This window comes from Salvelinus sp. IW2-2015, linkage group LG16, assembly GCF_002910315.2.
Source record: "Salvelinus sp. IW2-2015 linkage group LG16, ASM291031v2, whole genome shotgun sequence".
Classification (NCBI taxonomy): Eukaryota; Metazoa; Chordata; class Actinopteri; order Salmoniformes; family Salmonidae; genus Salvelinus; species Salvelinus sp. IW2-2015.
In genome coordinates this window covers 39866689-39883114 of record NC_036856.1, presented here as the reverse complement: position 1 = coordinate 39883114, position 16426 = coordinate 39866689, and the positions used below count along the sequence as shown (strand labels likewise).

The 16426-nt window shown below is 42.6% G+C and overlaps 1 protein-coding gene across 1 annotated transcript; it reads left to right on the top strand.

The window, feature by feature from the left end:
* Window positions 1–13609: 13609 nt before the first annotated feature.
* LOC111975503 (protein odr-4 homolog) lies at window positions 13610–15782 on the top strand. The gene is made up of 7 exons (XM_070447684.1): window positions 13610–13706; window positions 13814–13918; window positions 14066–14161; window positions 14295–14401; window positions 14770–14806; window positions 15267–15404; window positions 15588–15782. The coding sequence occupies exons 1-7, from the start codon at window positions 13611–13613 to the stop codon at window positions 15747–15749; spliced, it is 741 nt and encodes a 246-aa protein (XP_070303785.1). The 5' UTR covers window position 13610; the 3' UTR covers window positions 15750–15782.
* The last annotated feature ends 644 nt before the right edge of the window (window positions 15783–16426 follow it).

Genomic DNA, 16426 nt, shown 5'->3' with positions numbered 1-16426 from the left:
TTTGTATACATGACCTTAAGCATGATGGGATGTTAATTGCCTAATTAACTCAGGATCCACACCTGTGTGAAAGCACATGCTTTCAATAAAAATTGTATCCATCATTTACTCACGTTTCCTTTATTTTGGCAGTTACCTGTGTCTGGCAGCATGCTCTGAATGCACATGTAGCTAGGACTATCAAGACGGGGCTGTGCTAAACACACTTACCCTGAGGGCTACAGTACATGTGCACTCAGAAATGGATATGTTCTTTGTAATCTAATCTCTGCATACAAAGTGACGATAGAAGAAACGGACTGGGATTGTAACTGCAACAGGACTGCTAAAAGACAGTGAACATCTGCTGTTTGTGATTGGTGCAGCCTGCCATTAGGGTGTGCTCCATTCAGTTACACTTTATTTGAACCCAATCTGTCTCAAACGACCTACTTAGTAATAGTGTAATAATGACATAACAGATATGTCTCATAAGACCTACTTAGTGATTGTGTAATAATGACATAACAATATGTCTCAAACGCTACTTAGTAATAGTGTAATAATGACATAACAGATATGTCTCAATAAGACCTACTTAGTGATTGTGTAATAATGACAAACAGATATGTCTCATAAGAACCTTACTTAGTGATTGTGTAATAATGACATAACAGATATGTCTCATAAGACCTACTTAGTGATTGTGTAATAATGACATAACAGATATGTTATAAGACCTACTTAGTGATTGTGTAATAATGACAAAACAGATAGTCTCATAAGCCTACTTAGTGATTGTGTAATAATGACTAAACAGATATGTCTCATAAGACCTACTTAGTAGATGTGTAATAATGACATAACAGATATGTCTCTAAGACCTATTAGTGATTGTGTTAATAATACAGGTGATTCCTAAAAAAGTCGTGACACGCTGACGACGAGAGTACGATCACTGACAAAGTGTTACTTATTTATCCAAACATGTTATATATCAACAATTGAGTTTGAATTCTGTCTATATAGACAATTTCCAAGAAACGGTAGTTAGGCCGTAGTGGGGAGTAGTGGCTGCAGATGAACAAAAACAATGTGATGATTGACCAGGCAGATCGTTGGTTTTCCATGGAAACCAACAGCACAGTAATGAAGCGTTCTTAATCGCTCAAATGCTGACTCATAGGCCAATTAAATCTAAATATTCTGTTTTGTTTACACTGCTGTGAATACCACAGACATGAGTAAATACCTTCTGAATGTGTTTACAGCCCAATTACCTACTGGATTAACAAGTAAATCACATCTTGCCAAATGAAAAGGAATCATTTACAATTTAACATGATGAAAGAGCTCAGGGTCGATCGGTGTCGTCAAAAATAACTAAGTAGATCCCACTATGGTGAATCAAAGTTGGAGCATACTGTAGATCCCACTATGGTAAATCAAGTTGGGAGCATACTTAAATCCCACTATGGTAATCAAGATTGGGAGCATACTGTAATCCCACTATGATAAATCAAAGTTGGGAGCATACTGTAGATCCCACTATGGTAAATCAAAGTTGGGAGCATACGTAAATCCACTAGTGGTAATCAAAGTTGGAGCATACTGTAGATCCCACTATGGGTAAATCAAAGTTGGGAGCATACTGCTAAGATCGCACTATGGCAAATCAAAGTTGGAGATAACTTAGATCCACTATGGGCTAAATCAAAGTAGGAGCATAACTGTAATCCCACTATGGAATATCAAAGTTGGGAGCATACTGTAAATCCCACTATGGTAACAATCAAAGTTGGGACTGCCATACTGTAGATCCCACTATGGTATCAAAGGATAGGAGCACCACTGTTGAGTAAATTCCCACTATGGTGTTAGAGATCAAAGTTGGGAGCTACTGTAGAAACCACTATGGTAAATCAAAGTTGGGAGAGCATACTGTAGATCTACAACTATGGTTAATCATAAGTGGGAGATAACGTAAATCCACTATGGTATAATCAAAGTAGCGAGCCTACGGTTAAATCCCTATGGTAAATCAAAGTTGGGAGCATACTGTAGATCACAGTATGCAGAATATTCCTTGTATTATTTCTGAACGTTGGCTACTTTGGCTACTACTCATAAATTAAATGAAAGGATTGCATACATTTTTTTCGTTAATTGCACACAAGGTCCAGCTGAAACTTGCCTTCCGCTTTTAACCCAACCCCTCTGAATCGAAGTGATGTGGGGGGCTGCCACATTGGGCACCCAGGGAGCTGTTGTTGTGGGGAGTTAACCAGCTTGCTAAAGGGCACAATGACAGATTTTTCACCTTGTCGGCTCAGGGATTTGAACTTTTCGGTTACTGGCCCAATGCTAACCACTAGGCCACCGGCCCAATGCTAACCACTAGGCCACCTGCCGGCATCCAGACGGTCTTCATCATCTAACGACTGGATATGCTTCTGTTTCTATCTTTCCCAAACGAATTCCCTGAATTACTACGCATAAGATATAAGCAAGATTAAAAGCAAAACACCAAACACGTAGCCTAATACTGCTTCCCAAAGCCCAAACTGTAGCCTAAAGCCAAGACAGAGAGACGGACAGCTCAACCAGTGTCTCTCTGCGTCATCTACCCAGTGTGTTCATCCAATGTGTGGATGAGAGTTTTAATAGGGATCATAAAACATCCTGTAGCACCTCACAAGACTTTCATTCAGCCAGCTCTCTCCTTCAACAGTGGAGACCCAGTAACCGTAACGGTTTATGAACTGGTGCGTTTCACAGAGGGAGCTGATGCAGAGGTTCAAGGTTGGCTGCTTCCTGGCCTGAGCGATAATACCCTCTAGTCTGGACAGCCGGTGTATCAATCTCTCACTCCCGTCTGGCAGAAGTAAAGTCTGCCCGCTGACTCACCGACTTGCTGTAGTCAGGGAGTTCTTTCAAGGCCTCGGCAAGTAGAGGGGAGGAAAGAACTCAGGAGGGATTTGCCTAGTGGTCGGGCCAGAATCAGGAGGGATTTGTCTAGTAGTCGGACCAGAATCAGGAGGGATTTGTCTAGTGGTCAGACCAGAATCAGGAGGGATTTGTCTAGTGGTCAGACCAGAATCAGGACGGATTTGTCTAGAAGTCGGACCAGAATCAGGAGGGATTTGTCTAGTGGTCGGACCAGAATCAGGAGGGATTTGGTACTTAGTGATCGGACCAGGAATCAGAGGTATTTGTCTAGTAGTCGGACCAGAATCAGGAAGGATTTGTCTAGTAGTCGGTTTACGAGAATCAAGGAGGGATTTGTCTAGTAGATTGCGGACCAGAAGTCAGAAGGGATTTGTCTAGTAAATTCGGACCAGCAATCAGGAAGGATTGGTTGGAGTAGTCAGATCCAGAATCATTGAGGGATTTGTCTAGTAGCTTCGGACCAGAATCTATGAAGGATTTTTCGAGTCAGTCGGATCAGATCATGAGGGGATTTGTTCTAGTAGTCGGAGCCAGAATCAGGGAGGGATTTGTCTAGTAGTCGGACCAGAATCAAGAGGGAATTTGTTCTAGTAGTCCGACCAGAATCAGGTTTAAGAACAGAGAAAACATAACTGAACTAAAACGTTATGAATAGACTCTGAAACAGTACTATAGACGACCACACTACTAGTGGGCTGGTCTGACACTCACTGTTTAGGCTGTATTCATTTGCTTACCATTAGGTAATAGGCCACAAGTTTTAAAATGAGTTGTGGGTGTCATTCCAACTGAACGGGATTTTCAAATTTCCCCTCGACAGACAAATGTTTCCTTTCCTCTCAACATGCTGAATGCTGCTTCGTCTTCTCGTCCTTCTCACCTGAGCATCGTGTTGTTCTATCTCAGGGCAGGCTCCCTCCCTCCATTTACCAGACGGGATAACCAAGCCTTCCTGAAACACCATGGCAATTACAAGTGTTTATCATTTACCTGAAAGATGCTTTGTATAATAAAAACTGTTTGAAGTAGGAAGAACCCATGAAACGCCATCATTCCTGCTTTATATCATTAGCCCATCTGTCATCAACTCATAAATAAACTTATGAATGCTCTGAGAAAAAACACTGGCGTGAGAGAGAGCGAAGGAGAGAGGGGGGGGGGGGGGGTAGCAAAGAGAGGGGTGGGAGAGAGAATGACAGGGAGAGAAAGAGAATTTTAATGAATAAATGAATGAATGGCATTTCTGCATAGTGAAAAGCTCACTTCGAAAGGAATGAGAAATGACGCACATGCAGTATTTTAAACCTTACACTACATCAAGTGGAAAATAGAGGATTTTATAAGAGACCCATTTCAATGAGAAAGGGTTATAAGTGAATGAATACATAGTTTGCATATTCCTTGCTGTATGTCTCCATCCACAGCAGAGAGAAGAGAGGTGTGGCAGTTGAGAGCATCAGGACTGACCAGCTGTCACAACAGTTTGACAGGATGAATGGTGAAGTAGGATGGCCTGGCAGCATCACACATGTAGGTCTCACTGCTTTGACTGAGGAGAGGCAGGTACAGCCTAGTGACTCTGACACTCACACAAGCATACACAAGCACACACACACACACACGGCAAGCACAAGGCACAAGAGTGACTGGGCCATTTCATTTCCATGGCAACCACTCATTGAAGCCTAGAGTTGTGCTGTGTATGGACGAGAGAGAGAGAGAGAGAGAGAGAGAGAGGCGGTGGGGATGAGGGTGAGGGTGAGTGGGAAAGGCAGTAGTGGTGAGAATGAGATTGACAGTAAATATGACAAAGACCGTAAATATGACAAGAGAACTAGCATGGCTTTGTAGAGCTGCAGAAGTAATTCAACTAGAAGAAATTCTGTGAAATAAGAAATGTTTCTTAATGTCAAACAGCATTGCTCCATTACCATCCATGTCTGTCAGGTAAAACAGTGCACTTGGCCTAAGCATAGCTACCTGGTGTGCGACCTACAGCTCCAGCCCTGTCTCTCTGCAGCCTCTGTATCTGAACTAGACCCCACAGAGACACTCTGAGAACCTGCTGGTAATTTTTCAGCTGATGTGCTTTCCTGTGAAGCAGATTATTGAGGTGCAGATAAAGAGTTTAAATCGCTGCAAGGTCAACGTAATTCCTGCTTGAGATAAAGGAACATGGGCCTGCTGGCACTCACCTGGGCGTTCTGTAGCCAACTGATAAGGGGGGTATCCTACCTATATGGGGAGAGAGGGATATCCTACCTATGTGGGAGTCCTTTTATAGTAGCAAAGAAAATCACATCTTGAATTGAGAATGTAACAAGTACAGTTTCTTCAGACAGCCATCTTCAGATATGAAACTAAATTACACAGGATTAAACTACTGTACAGATGTATTGCTTGTATATTCTGGCTAAATGGTAGCTTCACTTGGCTTGATTATATGTGTAAACTGTCAAATTGAATTTTGTTTTGTGTTTTGGGCACACAACACATTATATGACCAAAAGTATGTGGACACCTGCTCGTTAAACATCTCATTGCAAAATCATGGGCATTAATATTGAGTTGGCCAAAAGTGTCACACCCTGACCTTAGAGATCCTTTTTATGTCTCTATTTTGGTTTGGTCAGGGTGTGAGTATTCTATGTTCTATTATTTGTATTTCTATGTTTTGGCCGGGTAGGGTTCTCAATCAGGGACAGCTGTCTATCGTTGTCTCTGATTGAGAACCATACTTAGGTAGCCCTTTTTTCCACCTGTCTTTGTGGGAATGTAACGGCAGCCTTCCTCCTCTTCGTCTGAAGAGGAGGTGTAGCAGGGATCGGACCAAGACGCAGCGTAGCTYGTGTTCAACATGATTTTAATAATGACGATTAAACAGTGAACACTTACAAAATAACAAACGTGGCTTACCGATACAGTCCTATCTGGTGCAGAGAAAACACAGAGACAGGAAACAACCACCCACAATCCCCAACACAAAACAAGCCACCTATATATGATTCCCAATCAGAGACAACACAAAACATCTGCCTCTGATTGAGAACCATATTAGGCCAAACATAGAAACGGACAAACAAGACACACAACATAGAATGCCCACCCAGCTCACGTCCTGACCAACACTAAAACAAGCAAAACACACAAGAACTATCGTCAGAACGTGACAGGGAAGTTGACTTTGTTTGTGGCACATAGCCTTAAGCTTCACGGTTGTTTTGTAGTGTTTATTGTTTTGTCGGCGACATATAAATAAAAGTAATATGTACGCTCACCACGCTGCACCTTGGTCTTCTTCATTCAACGGCCGTGACAAAAAGAGCATTAGTGAGGTCTCGGGCACTGATGTTGGGCGATCAGGACTGGCTTGCAGTTGGCGTTCCAATTCATCCCAAAGGTGTTCAATGGGGTTGAGTTCAGGGCTCTGTGCAGGCCAGTCAAGTTCTTCCACACCGATCTCGACAAACTATTTCTGTATGGACCTCGCTTTGTGCAAGGGGGCATTGTTATGCTGAAACAGGAAATGGCCTTCCCCAAACTGTTGCCACAGTTGGAAGCACAGAATCGTCTAGAAAGTAATTGTATGCTGTAGCATTAAGAAAAACAGCCCCAGACTATTATTTCTCCTCCACCAAACTTTACAGTTGGCACTATGCATTGGGGCAGGTAGCGTTCTCCTGGCATCCGCCAAACCCAGATTCATCCGTCGGACTGCCAGATGGYGAAGCGTGATTCATCACTCCAGAGAATGCGTTTCCACTACTCCAGAGTCCATTGGTGGCGAGCTTTATACCACTCCAGCCAACGCTTGGCATTGCACATGGTGATCTTAGGCTTGAGTGCGGCTGCTCGGMCATGGAAACCGATATCATGGTTCATGGAAGCTCCCGATGACGTTGCTTCCAGAGGCAGTTTGGAACTCGGTAGTGAGTGTTGCAACCGAGGACAGGTGATTTTTACGCGCTACGCACTTCAGCACTCGGTGGTCCTGTTCAGCACTCGGTGGTCCTGTCCTGTGAACTTGTGTGGCCTACCACTTCACGGCTGAGCCGTTGTTGCTCCTAGACGTTTTCACTTCACAAAAACAGCACTTACAGTTGACTGGGGCAGCCAATCCACTAATTTCAAAGGATGTCCACATACTTTTGTATATATAGTCTACTTCAAGAAATTGGTGTATGACACTGAATTGAATAAAAAATGAATCATGTAGGTTAGTTGCTACTGAAGTGATGAGCTGGTAACGGCAGAGAAGTGTGGTGTTTTATCCTGAAAAATGTATGGCATTATGTCCAACACATAATGAAAACATTAGTGGTTGATCACAGATTGGACCAGTTTGGCCCAATAGAAGAGGACATGTAGCCTATCACATCAATACTAAGCATCATCAATAAAAACAAGACGTACACCTGAACAGCTAATAGAGTGAGGTGGGGATCGATTCATCCATCAATAAAAATGGCCTGTTTTGACCTTGTGAAAATAACCTATCATTTCGGAACAAAAGCAGGAGCATGTCCAATTGTAACTATGACACAGCTCAGCGGCGGTAAACTAGTCCACTCAGCATCTTCCAACAGTGCGTTCTGTTTGACAACTTGTATCAAGGGCTTGTGGATTACTTTGCTCAAGGATCTGTGAAATATCTTCAGAGACCTCAAACCGCCCAAACAACCCGGTGTCTGTCCGCCCTTTCTGCTAGTGACGCACACACACACAAACACATGCACACACACACACACACACACACATATGCACACACCGCCCATCGTCCATCTTGAATAACAAGGAGACACCCCCACCCGGGCCCCACACCAGACAAGATACCACCCCCCCATCCCTCCTCTCAGTCTGAACCCCCACACTGTCAATGATTGGAAGGCGTAAACTTAAGGATTTTAAACACTGACCCAACATCGTACCAATCCAATGTGTGTCAACTGCGCCACTCACCCCAAAAACAGCAATAAGCACTGACAGCCGTCAGGAGAAAACTAACGTGGCACATTCCAGTAACCTTCCTTTAAAACAAAAGTCACCATTGATAGCATCGCCCATCACAGTAAAAATGAGTCCTGTCCAACCTTTTAACAGAGATGTCAAAAGAGTAGGAGAAGGGGAATCTAACAGTTTAATTTCAGATGCCAGAACTTATTTTTCAAATCCCACCCCCCGTATCTCATTCCTAGAATGTCAACACTGCCCACCCTGTCCCATGATCACACGTAGCCTACTCCCTCAAGCAAACATGATGAAGACAGGAGGGAAGGCATTTTATAGGGGGATGTTGAAGGTTGTATTTCATTGCTGGTGTCGCCTTGTCTCCTCCTCTCCGTCTGCACTGCTCTGAAAGGACAGGAGAGGTGAAAGCAAATCCTTCTTGTTTCCACTTCATTGCCTTGCTGCCCTCTTAGGTCAAACCAGTTTAATAACAGGAAAACACAGTGACAACTTCACCATAGAGACCAGTTTCCCAGACCAAGAGTGAGACTACTCTTGGACTAAAAAGGATTGAAAATTCGGATTGAAAATTCGTCCCTTGGAGCAGAGGTGCACCCTATGAGGTAGCCTCTACTATCTCTCGGTAGCTATAGTAATGATGCAGTAGCATGGCCTTGATCAGGTGCTGAGCCTGAGAGAGAGGACCATGACTGTCCACCAGGGGGGAGGGGTGATTAATGAGGGCATCCTGTGCTGCAGCACCTTGTGAGCTGATGACACGGCCTAGTCAAATGCATGCAGCAAACGGATATTAAATCAACATAGCTTATTGCCATGCCACCGAACGGCGAGGCCCAGGCGTGGGCAAAGTACGTTTGCAGCTCACGCCTAAACACTTGAGGGAGAGTGGGGATAACATTTCCGGGGTTTCTGGATGAGTTAGGCAATCTAGCTGTCAGTGGCAATGATTAATTTTGATGGTCTCATAAATTCTGCAGAGAAATATATTGCCCCTATAATATCTGTTGATTTGCACTAGGTTCCTCCTCTGCCTTAAGGTCTGTTCTGGGAAACAACAGTCAACAAATGGCTCAGTCCCCCAGAGTAAAAAACAAAATACAACACCCACGCCTAGCCTGACGTATGACTGAAAGAGTATGGGTAAAAAAGACAAAGTAGATCACAGTGACGCGTGCTTGGCTTATCTGCGTGGTAAGAGCTATGGATTTTGGTGTTAGCTTATCGAAGACATCGCTAATAATGAATGATTATGCACATCGCCAACAGCCCACATAACAGAATCTCTCCAGCACTCAGCAGCCAAACCAACATTGAGGAGGGAGAGCATAGTTTTGATCAGTGAAGACCATGACAACTTCTGTTGTTACCTCACCATTTAAAAAAGACACAGTACCAATTACAGTCACTCATACGATTGGAGAGAGGGATTCCGAGCAGGAGAGAGAGAGAGAGAGAGAGAGAGCGTGAGAGAAGGGGGATGGAAGAAGAGAGAAAGGGGGACGAAGGAAGAGAGAGATAGAGAAGCTAAGTTGTATTGGTATTTTTGGGGGTATTTTATTACGATCCGCATTAGTTGTTGCGAAAGAAGCAGCTACTCTTCCTGCGGTCCACACAAAACATGAAACATGACATAATACAGAACATTAATAGACACGAACAGCTTAAGGACAGAAGTACATCCAGGTTGATAGATGCCTCAGAAACAAGACATAGAGCGAAAGAGACTTTCCTATTGGTCTCTTTCTTTAAGGTTATCAATGAGGATGAATTGTGTGTGTTAATCTTTCAAATAATGACTAAATAATGAAATGTTCTCTCCCTTTACTCAGAGGCTGGGAAAGAACCTAGCCCTTGTGCATTATGGTTGGCAAGTTATGCCCCTGATTATGGTTGGCAAGGTATGCCCCTAAGTTTCCTGATGGTTTGTTTTTTCTCTACAAAGTAATTTTAGCCAGAGGGACTCCCAAATTGCCACAATGAATATTACTATGGACACTTGATTCATTAGGCACCTTTCATGACCTGTGACCTTGAGGTGACATCATATTCTATGATACCATTCTCATAAATAATACTGAAGCTGTTTTCTCAGTTGATAAATAATTGGACTAGCAGTTTAAAAAAACATGGTTTATGTTATCGTAGAATAATTTCTGTAGAGTTATGGCCATAACACTGCACATGCAATGTTAATCAATAGTTTGATCAATGACCTCTATTGATCAATAACTCCTCATCATGACAATCTCTGGACTGGGGGCAACTACTAAATGAACAGGGCAGTGTTGCGGATGTTTTATTATTGTTATGGGCAGGTATGGTATGCCCTCATGTGGTTGAATATCAGAGTTGAACTAATAATACAGGACCCAGAGTAATATCCTGGGGGTGTACATTCACTAGGAACCAAGAAGACGCAACCGGGATGACATTTGACAACATTTGGCTACGCAACGTGGCCCTGTAGTCCCACCTCATATAGTTGACAGCATGTTCCCTGCTGCCTCTCTTCATCCCGTTGGTAGACATGCAGCCACAGCATCAGAGGCAAAGCTCCTGCATGGTCCAGTGTGCAAGAAAGCAAGCTGCAATTAAAAAGAGGAGAAATACAACACACAATTGCCAAATGTATGTTTGATGAGGGAGGCGGGAGAAGAGACTATTAAAAATGCATTTAATCTTTTTGACAAGAACATGCATATAAAGTGCATTCAGAAAGTATTCAGACCCCTTGACTTTTTACACATTTTGTTACGTTACAGCCTTATTCTAAAACCGATTAAACTGTTTTATTCCCTCATCAATCTACATACAATAACCCACAATGACAGAACAAAAACATGTTTTTAGACATTTTTGCAAATGTATTAAAAATAAAAAACTGAAATATCACATTATGATACAACAGTAGATGAGATGGGAAGATGTCCATAATGTCCATAATAAAGTGTGTCCATAATAAAGTGCTACTCTGCCTTCTTAACAGCACTATCAACAAGGCAGGTCCTACAGGCCCTGGTTTTGTCGCACTGTTCAGTCGTGTGGTCAGGTGCCACAAAGAGGGACCTCGGATAATTGCTATTTGACAAGAGACTATTAAAAATGTACACACTACCATAAATCTCAAGAAACAAGCAAATGGAGAGCTTGGGACTATAACATTCCATCTGCGTTATAGTCCCAAGATACTATTATTTCAATCCTGAATGATGCAAGAACATATCAGTAGCATGATTAGAGCGATTGTACATGACAGACTAAGAGAAAAGAATACAAGATTTTTTTTAAATACTGTCACGCCCTGACCTTAGTTATCTATGTTTTCTTTATTATTTTGGTTAGGTCAGGGTGTGACGAGGGTGGGTATGCTTGTTTTGTATTGTCTAGGGTTTTTTGTATGTCCAGGGGGGTTGGTAAGTCTAGGCATATGTATGTCTATGGTGGCCTGAATTGGTTCCCAATCAGAGGCAGCTGTTTACCGTTGTCTCTGATTGGGGATCATATTTAGGTTGCCATGTTCCCTTTTGGTTTTGTGGGTTCTTATTCTATGTTTAATTGCCTGTCTGCACTATCCATATTAGCTTCACGGTTCGTTTTGTTATTTTGTTCGTTTTGTTCAGTGTTCGTTCTTTAAATAAAGAAGAATGTACGCTTATCACGCTGCGCCTTGGTCTCCTCCCTACGATGGCCGTGACAATTACTGACACCATTCAAACCAATGATGGTTCAGAAACTTTAAATGGCAATTATCTCAGAATCCACTTTTTGCAAATAGAACTTAACAGTCCCAAGCTCTCGAAATGTCACCAGAGATTTTTTAGCAATCTTTCTTTGCTAAAAACACACCAGTCTCAACGTCAACAGTGAAGAGGCGATTCCTGGATGCTGGCCTTCTAGGCAGAGTTCCTTTGTCCAGTGTCTGTGTTCTTTTGCCCATCTACCCTGCGCCTCAACCTACCCTGCCCTGCGCCTCAACCTACCCTGCCCTGCGCCTCAACTCACCCCTGCCCTGCGCCTCAACTCACCTGCCCTGCGCCTCAACCCACCCTGCCCTGCACCTCAACTCACCCTGCCCTGCGCCTCAACTCACCTGCCCTGCGCCTCAACCTACCCTGCCTGCGCCTCAACTTACCCTGTCCTGCGCCTCAACCTACCCTGCCCTGCGCCTCAACTCACCCTGCCCTGCGCCTCAACCCACCCTGCCCTGCACCTCAACTCACCCTGCCCTGCGCCTCAACTTACCCTGTCCTGCGCCTCAATCTACCCTGCATTGCGCCTCAACTTACCCTGTCCTGCCCCTCAACTTACCCCATACCTGTTTTCAAGAGACCACATGTTTTCAAAACTGTTGTGTTTACATGAATTTGGATTAATTCCAGGGATACACATCATCCTGAAATATATCTAGATATCTTCGTTAGACAGAATACTATATTTCCCTTGAAGGAGTGATGTTGAATGTAAAAAATTGGCTCAACTTACCCCACTCTCCAGTGTCCAAAACACCAGTCAGATATGAATGGTCATCGGATCATGTGTCCATACTAATATTCTGGAAAGCAAGGGAGTGCTGCTCTCGGATCAGCTTTCTCCATTAGAATCAGTAGAATTATTTCACAATTGCCTACTGACGAGTTATCAACTCCTATTACCACATACGGCTGCAAATATTGACCAATCTTATGCTTACCCCCCCAAAATACACTAAATCACCGATTTGGCACATCATTGCGCACATGTTAGTCTACACATCATGAAATATATGGAGACAAATTACAGACAGTTGCCTATAAGTAGCAAAATAGAACTAAATTGATTAACATGAAATGTATTTCAATATGATTGAATTAATGCAGTCATCTAGTTTTTCATTTAAAGCATAATGTTATACATCACTTGTTTCTATCAACTGTAAAGACATTGGCAACTTTGTAGGCTATTTGGAGTCAACTTTGTTCTGAAATTATCGGCGGCCAAAGAGAGACGGATAAACTATTTGATTCTATGTTTAGCTGAAACCTGTATATAAAGTGAAGCGGATGGTCAAAAAAGCATTTAACGACGCAATTATTTATTCTACGAGTGGTCTGAGGCAAGCATATAGACTACGACCGTTTTCAAGTGCAACGTTAATAATGATGGTTTTGGGAAACAGCTCGGAGATTTAATTAAACGACGATGAATTTAGCCTAAAATGCTTTTGGGGAAACGCGCACTGAGCGAGGAAGAGACGAAGCGAGAGGCATGACTCCGCCCCAAAATCTGTCAGCTCGAAAATACAGCGAGAAGCAGACGAAGTGGGGATTTTTTTGTATGAAGGTCATGTTTTGTCTGATTGAACATGGTCAATAGGCGTTTATAAATTCACTGCATAGACTACTGTGCTTTGATAAATTACGATGAATAACGTTCTAAAAAAAGGACATGCTAGAACTTCCCTCTGTCACAATGCATTGCTGCATTATGACTGCATACATGTTCTCGAATCACCCGTTGAGGAGATGAGGTGGTGGAAACTCAGCGAAGTGGAAAAGAGACGTCAAGTGGTGTTTACTGGACGATAGCAAAATCCCAAACGTCTGAAATTGAAACAAAATCCCCGTAGGTTTCTTTGATGATATAATCTTGCATTCTTCTAATACACTGACAATGCCTACCTAAAGTCCTATACCGTAAAGTTCTCATTGATCTTCATTTGTAATTGCAGATTAGGAATGGGAAAAGGAATCATTGCTGATGCTGCAGTGGATAAATACTTTGCTGACCTGAAAGCAAGCACATCTTACATCATTGGACTTTTAGTTGGACAGGTGAGACATTTAGGCCTACTGTACGTAAGGGGACGTGGTCCGTCTTTCTAATGTTAGGCTATCCAATGCAATATCATTTTATTTGTTCAACATTTGTTTTGCTACAGGGGGAGTTTGTGGTGCATGCAGCGATGACCCCACTAAAGGAGGACAATCCTGGTGGCCTGATGAATGAGGATGACAAAGACTACATCCTAGATCACGCAGAACATGTGAGATTTATTGGAGAACATGCCTGAGAAATATGGAGGATTGTTTATTCTGAAACGATCTTCTGTTGTACTGTGATGTTATAGTGTTATGATATTCAAGTGTCTATGGTTTGGTTAATGACTCCTGCATTTTTCCCTTTGTTAAAGCTGAACCGCATGGTTCCTGGAGGACTGTCTGTGATGGGCATGTTTGTGGTCTCCCCGTCCCATCAGACCAAAGAGAGCCATATGAAAATGAGGCGGGTGAGGCAGGAATTTCTTCTTTGTTCTTCTTATTTTGTTTTTCTTAATTTTCTTTCTTTAGATGTTTTTGGTTTGATTGTCTATCTGATGATTTATCCATTTGTCTGTATTCTGTCTGCATTTTCTCTGTTAGACTATGGTTGCTGTGGAAAATCGTGTATCCGAGGACAGGCTTTGGGGTTTCTCAGAGGAGGACACCAATGACAGAGTGATGCTTCATATCTGCTCCAACACCAACAAGTATCCTCTTACTCAGTCTCCACTGCTGATGACACACACACACATCCACACACGCAGACACACACACACATCCACACATGCAGACACACACACACATCCACACACGCAGACACACACACACACATCCACACAAGCAGACACACACCACAGACGCAGACACACACACAGATGCAGACAGCAGACACAACACAGAGCACACACACACACTCCACAGAACACACACACACACGCGCAGACACACACACACACATCCACACACGCAGACACACACGCGCAGACACACACACGCAGACACACACACACTGACACACATGCACATAACACAAAGACTAAAGAGAACACACTCTTTCTTAACAATTTCATCACAGAGTGACTTGCTGGATTATGAACATTAAAGAACCTAGTGTGAGTACAGAGTTGAGATTTTCAACATTTTACTCATTCATTCATTTGCCTGTGTATTATCTTCTAACACCGCAATACACTGCAAATCAAATTGTATTTGTCACATGTGCCGAATACAACAGGTGTAGACCTTACAGGGAAATGCTTACTTACAAGCCCTTAACCAACAATGCAGTTCAAGAAAATATTTACTTAATAAATAAATAAATAAAGTAAAAAATAAAATAAAACAGTATCACAATAAAATGACATAACAATAACGAGGCTATATACAGGGGATACCGGTCAGGTTAGTCGAGGTAATTTGTACATGTAGGTAGGGGTAAAGGGACTATGCATAGATAATAAACAGCGAGTAGCAGCGTGAGGGGGGTACTGGGAGAGAAGGAGAGGAAAGGCTGAACTCTCGTTCCTGGTTAGTGTTGATAAACGTTGACTTACTGCACGTCATGTCTTACAGAAATCTTCTAAATCTGCAACATGGAGTTACCTGCAGTGGATGACAGCATTCTGGCCTGTTGCTGTCTGCCCCATGGACATCGACCTGATGTTCCCTATCAAGGACAAGACCCGCCACGGTCTGATGCAGGCCATGAAGGTAACCTAGGGCCCCAGTCAAAAGTAGTGCACTATATAGGGAATGTGGTGCCATTTTGGACAGAGGCCTAGTTTAATGATTATTATTGTTACATGTTTATTACACATTCAGTCTTCCATCAGACAAGGCTTCTTCCACCACTACTTCTACTGACAAAGTGACAATACATCTTATCCATGTTAGGATGGGATGATGAGGTGGGCAAAGAAGACTGAGACCAGTGTTTGCCTCCTCAACAACAAAAAGCTACCAGCTAAGACAAATTTGAACCCCACAACTAAGGCAAGTTTGGTGTGGTGTGCAACTGAATATTGCAATGTCGTTGTTGACGATCCTTGTGAATGACAACTGTTTATGTCCTGTATGTTCTTTAGAGGAACAATTCACAAAGAATAAAGATTCAAGGTCAGATCTTCATCCCAACGGTAAGTGGGAATATGAATATTGAGAAGGGAAAAGAATGACTGCAAAAATCGGATTGTTGTACTTGTTATGGATCAGTGTAACGGGCTCAAATCTGCTCCATATAGAGGTTCAGATGAACCCTCGTTGCAATCTCCTCTCTCTCTCTCTCTCTCTCTCTCTCTCTCTCTCTCTCTCTCTCTCTCTCTGCTCCTCTCTCTCTCTCTCTCTCTCTCTCACATTTCAATTCAATTCAATTCAATTCAAGGGGCTTATTTGGCTGCTATGCGGGAACATGTCCAATGCTAGTGATTGTGTTAACGTTTTGCACCAAGCAACAAGTGACAGATTTTACATTAAGGGAAGGCGAGATGTAACGGAAGATACGTATTTTATTATTAGATTTTTTTAGAACGAGAATAGAGATCGAGAGAGGGAAGGGGGAGGGATATTATACAACCAAAAAACAAAAAAAAAAAAAAAAACAAAAAAAAAAAAAAAAAAAAAAAAAAAAAAAAGCTGTTTGAACCATAAATACAACCCCTCAATACCCCAAATTAAAAACAGTAAAATTACACATACAGAAGTTTCAAAACAATAAAGACATTACAAATGTTATA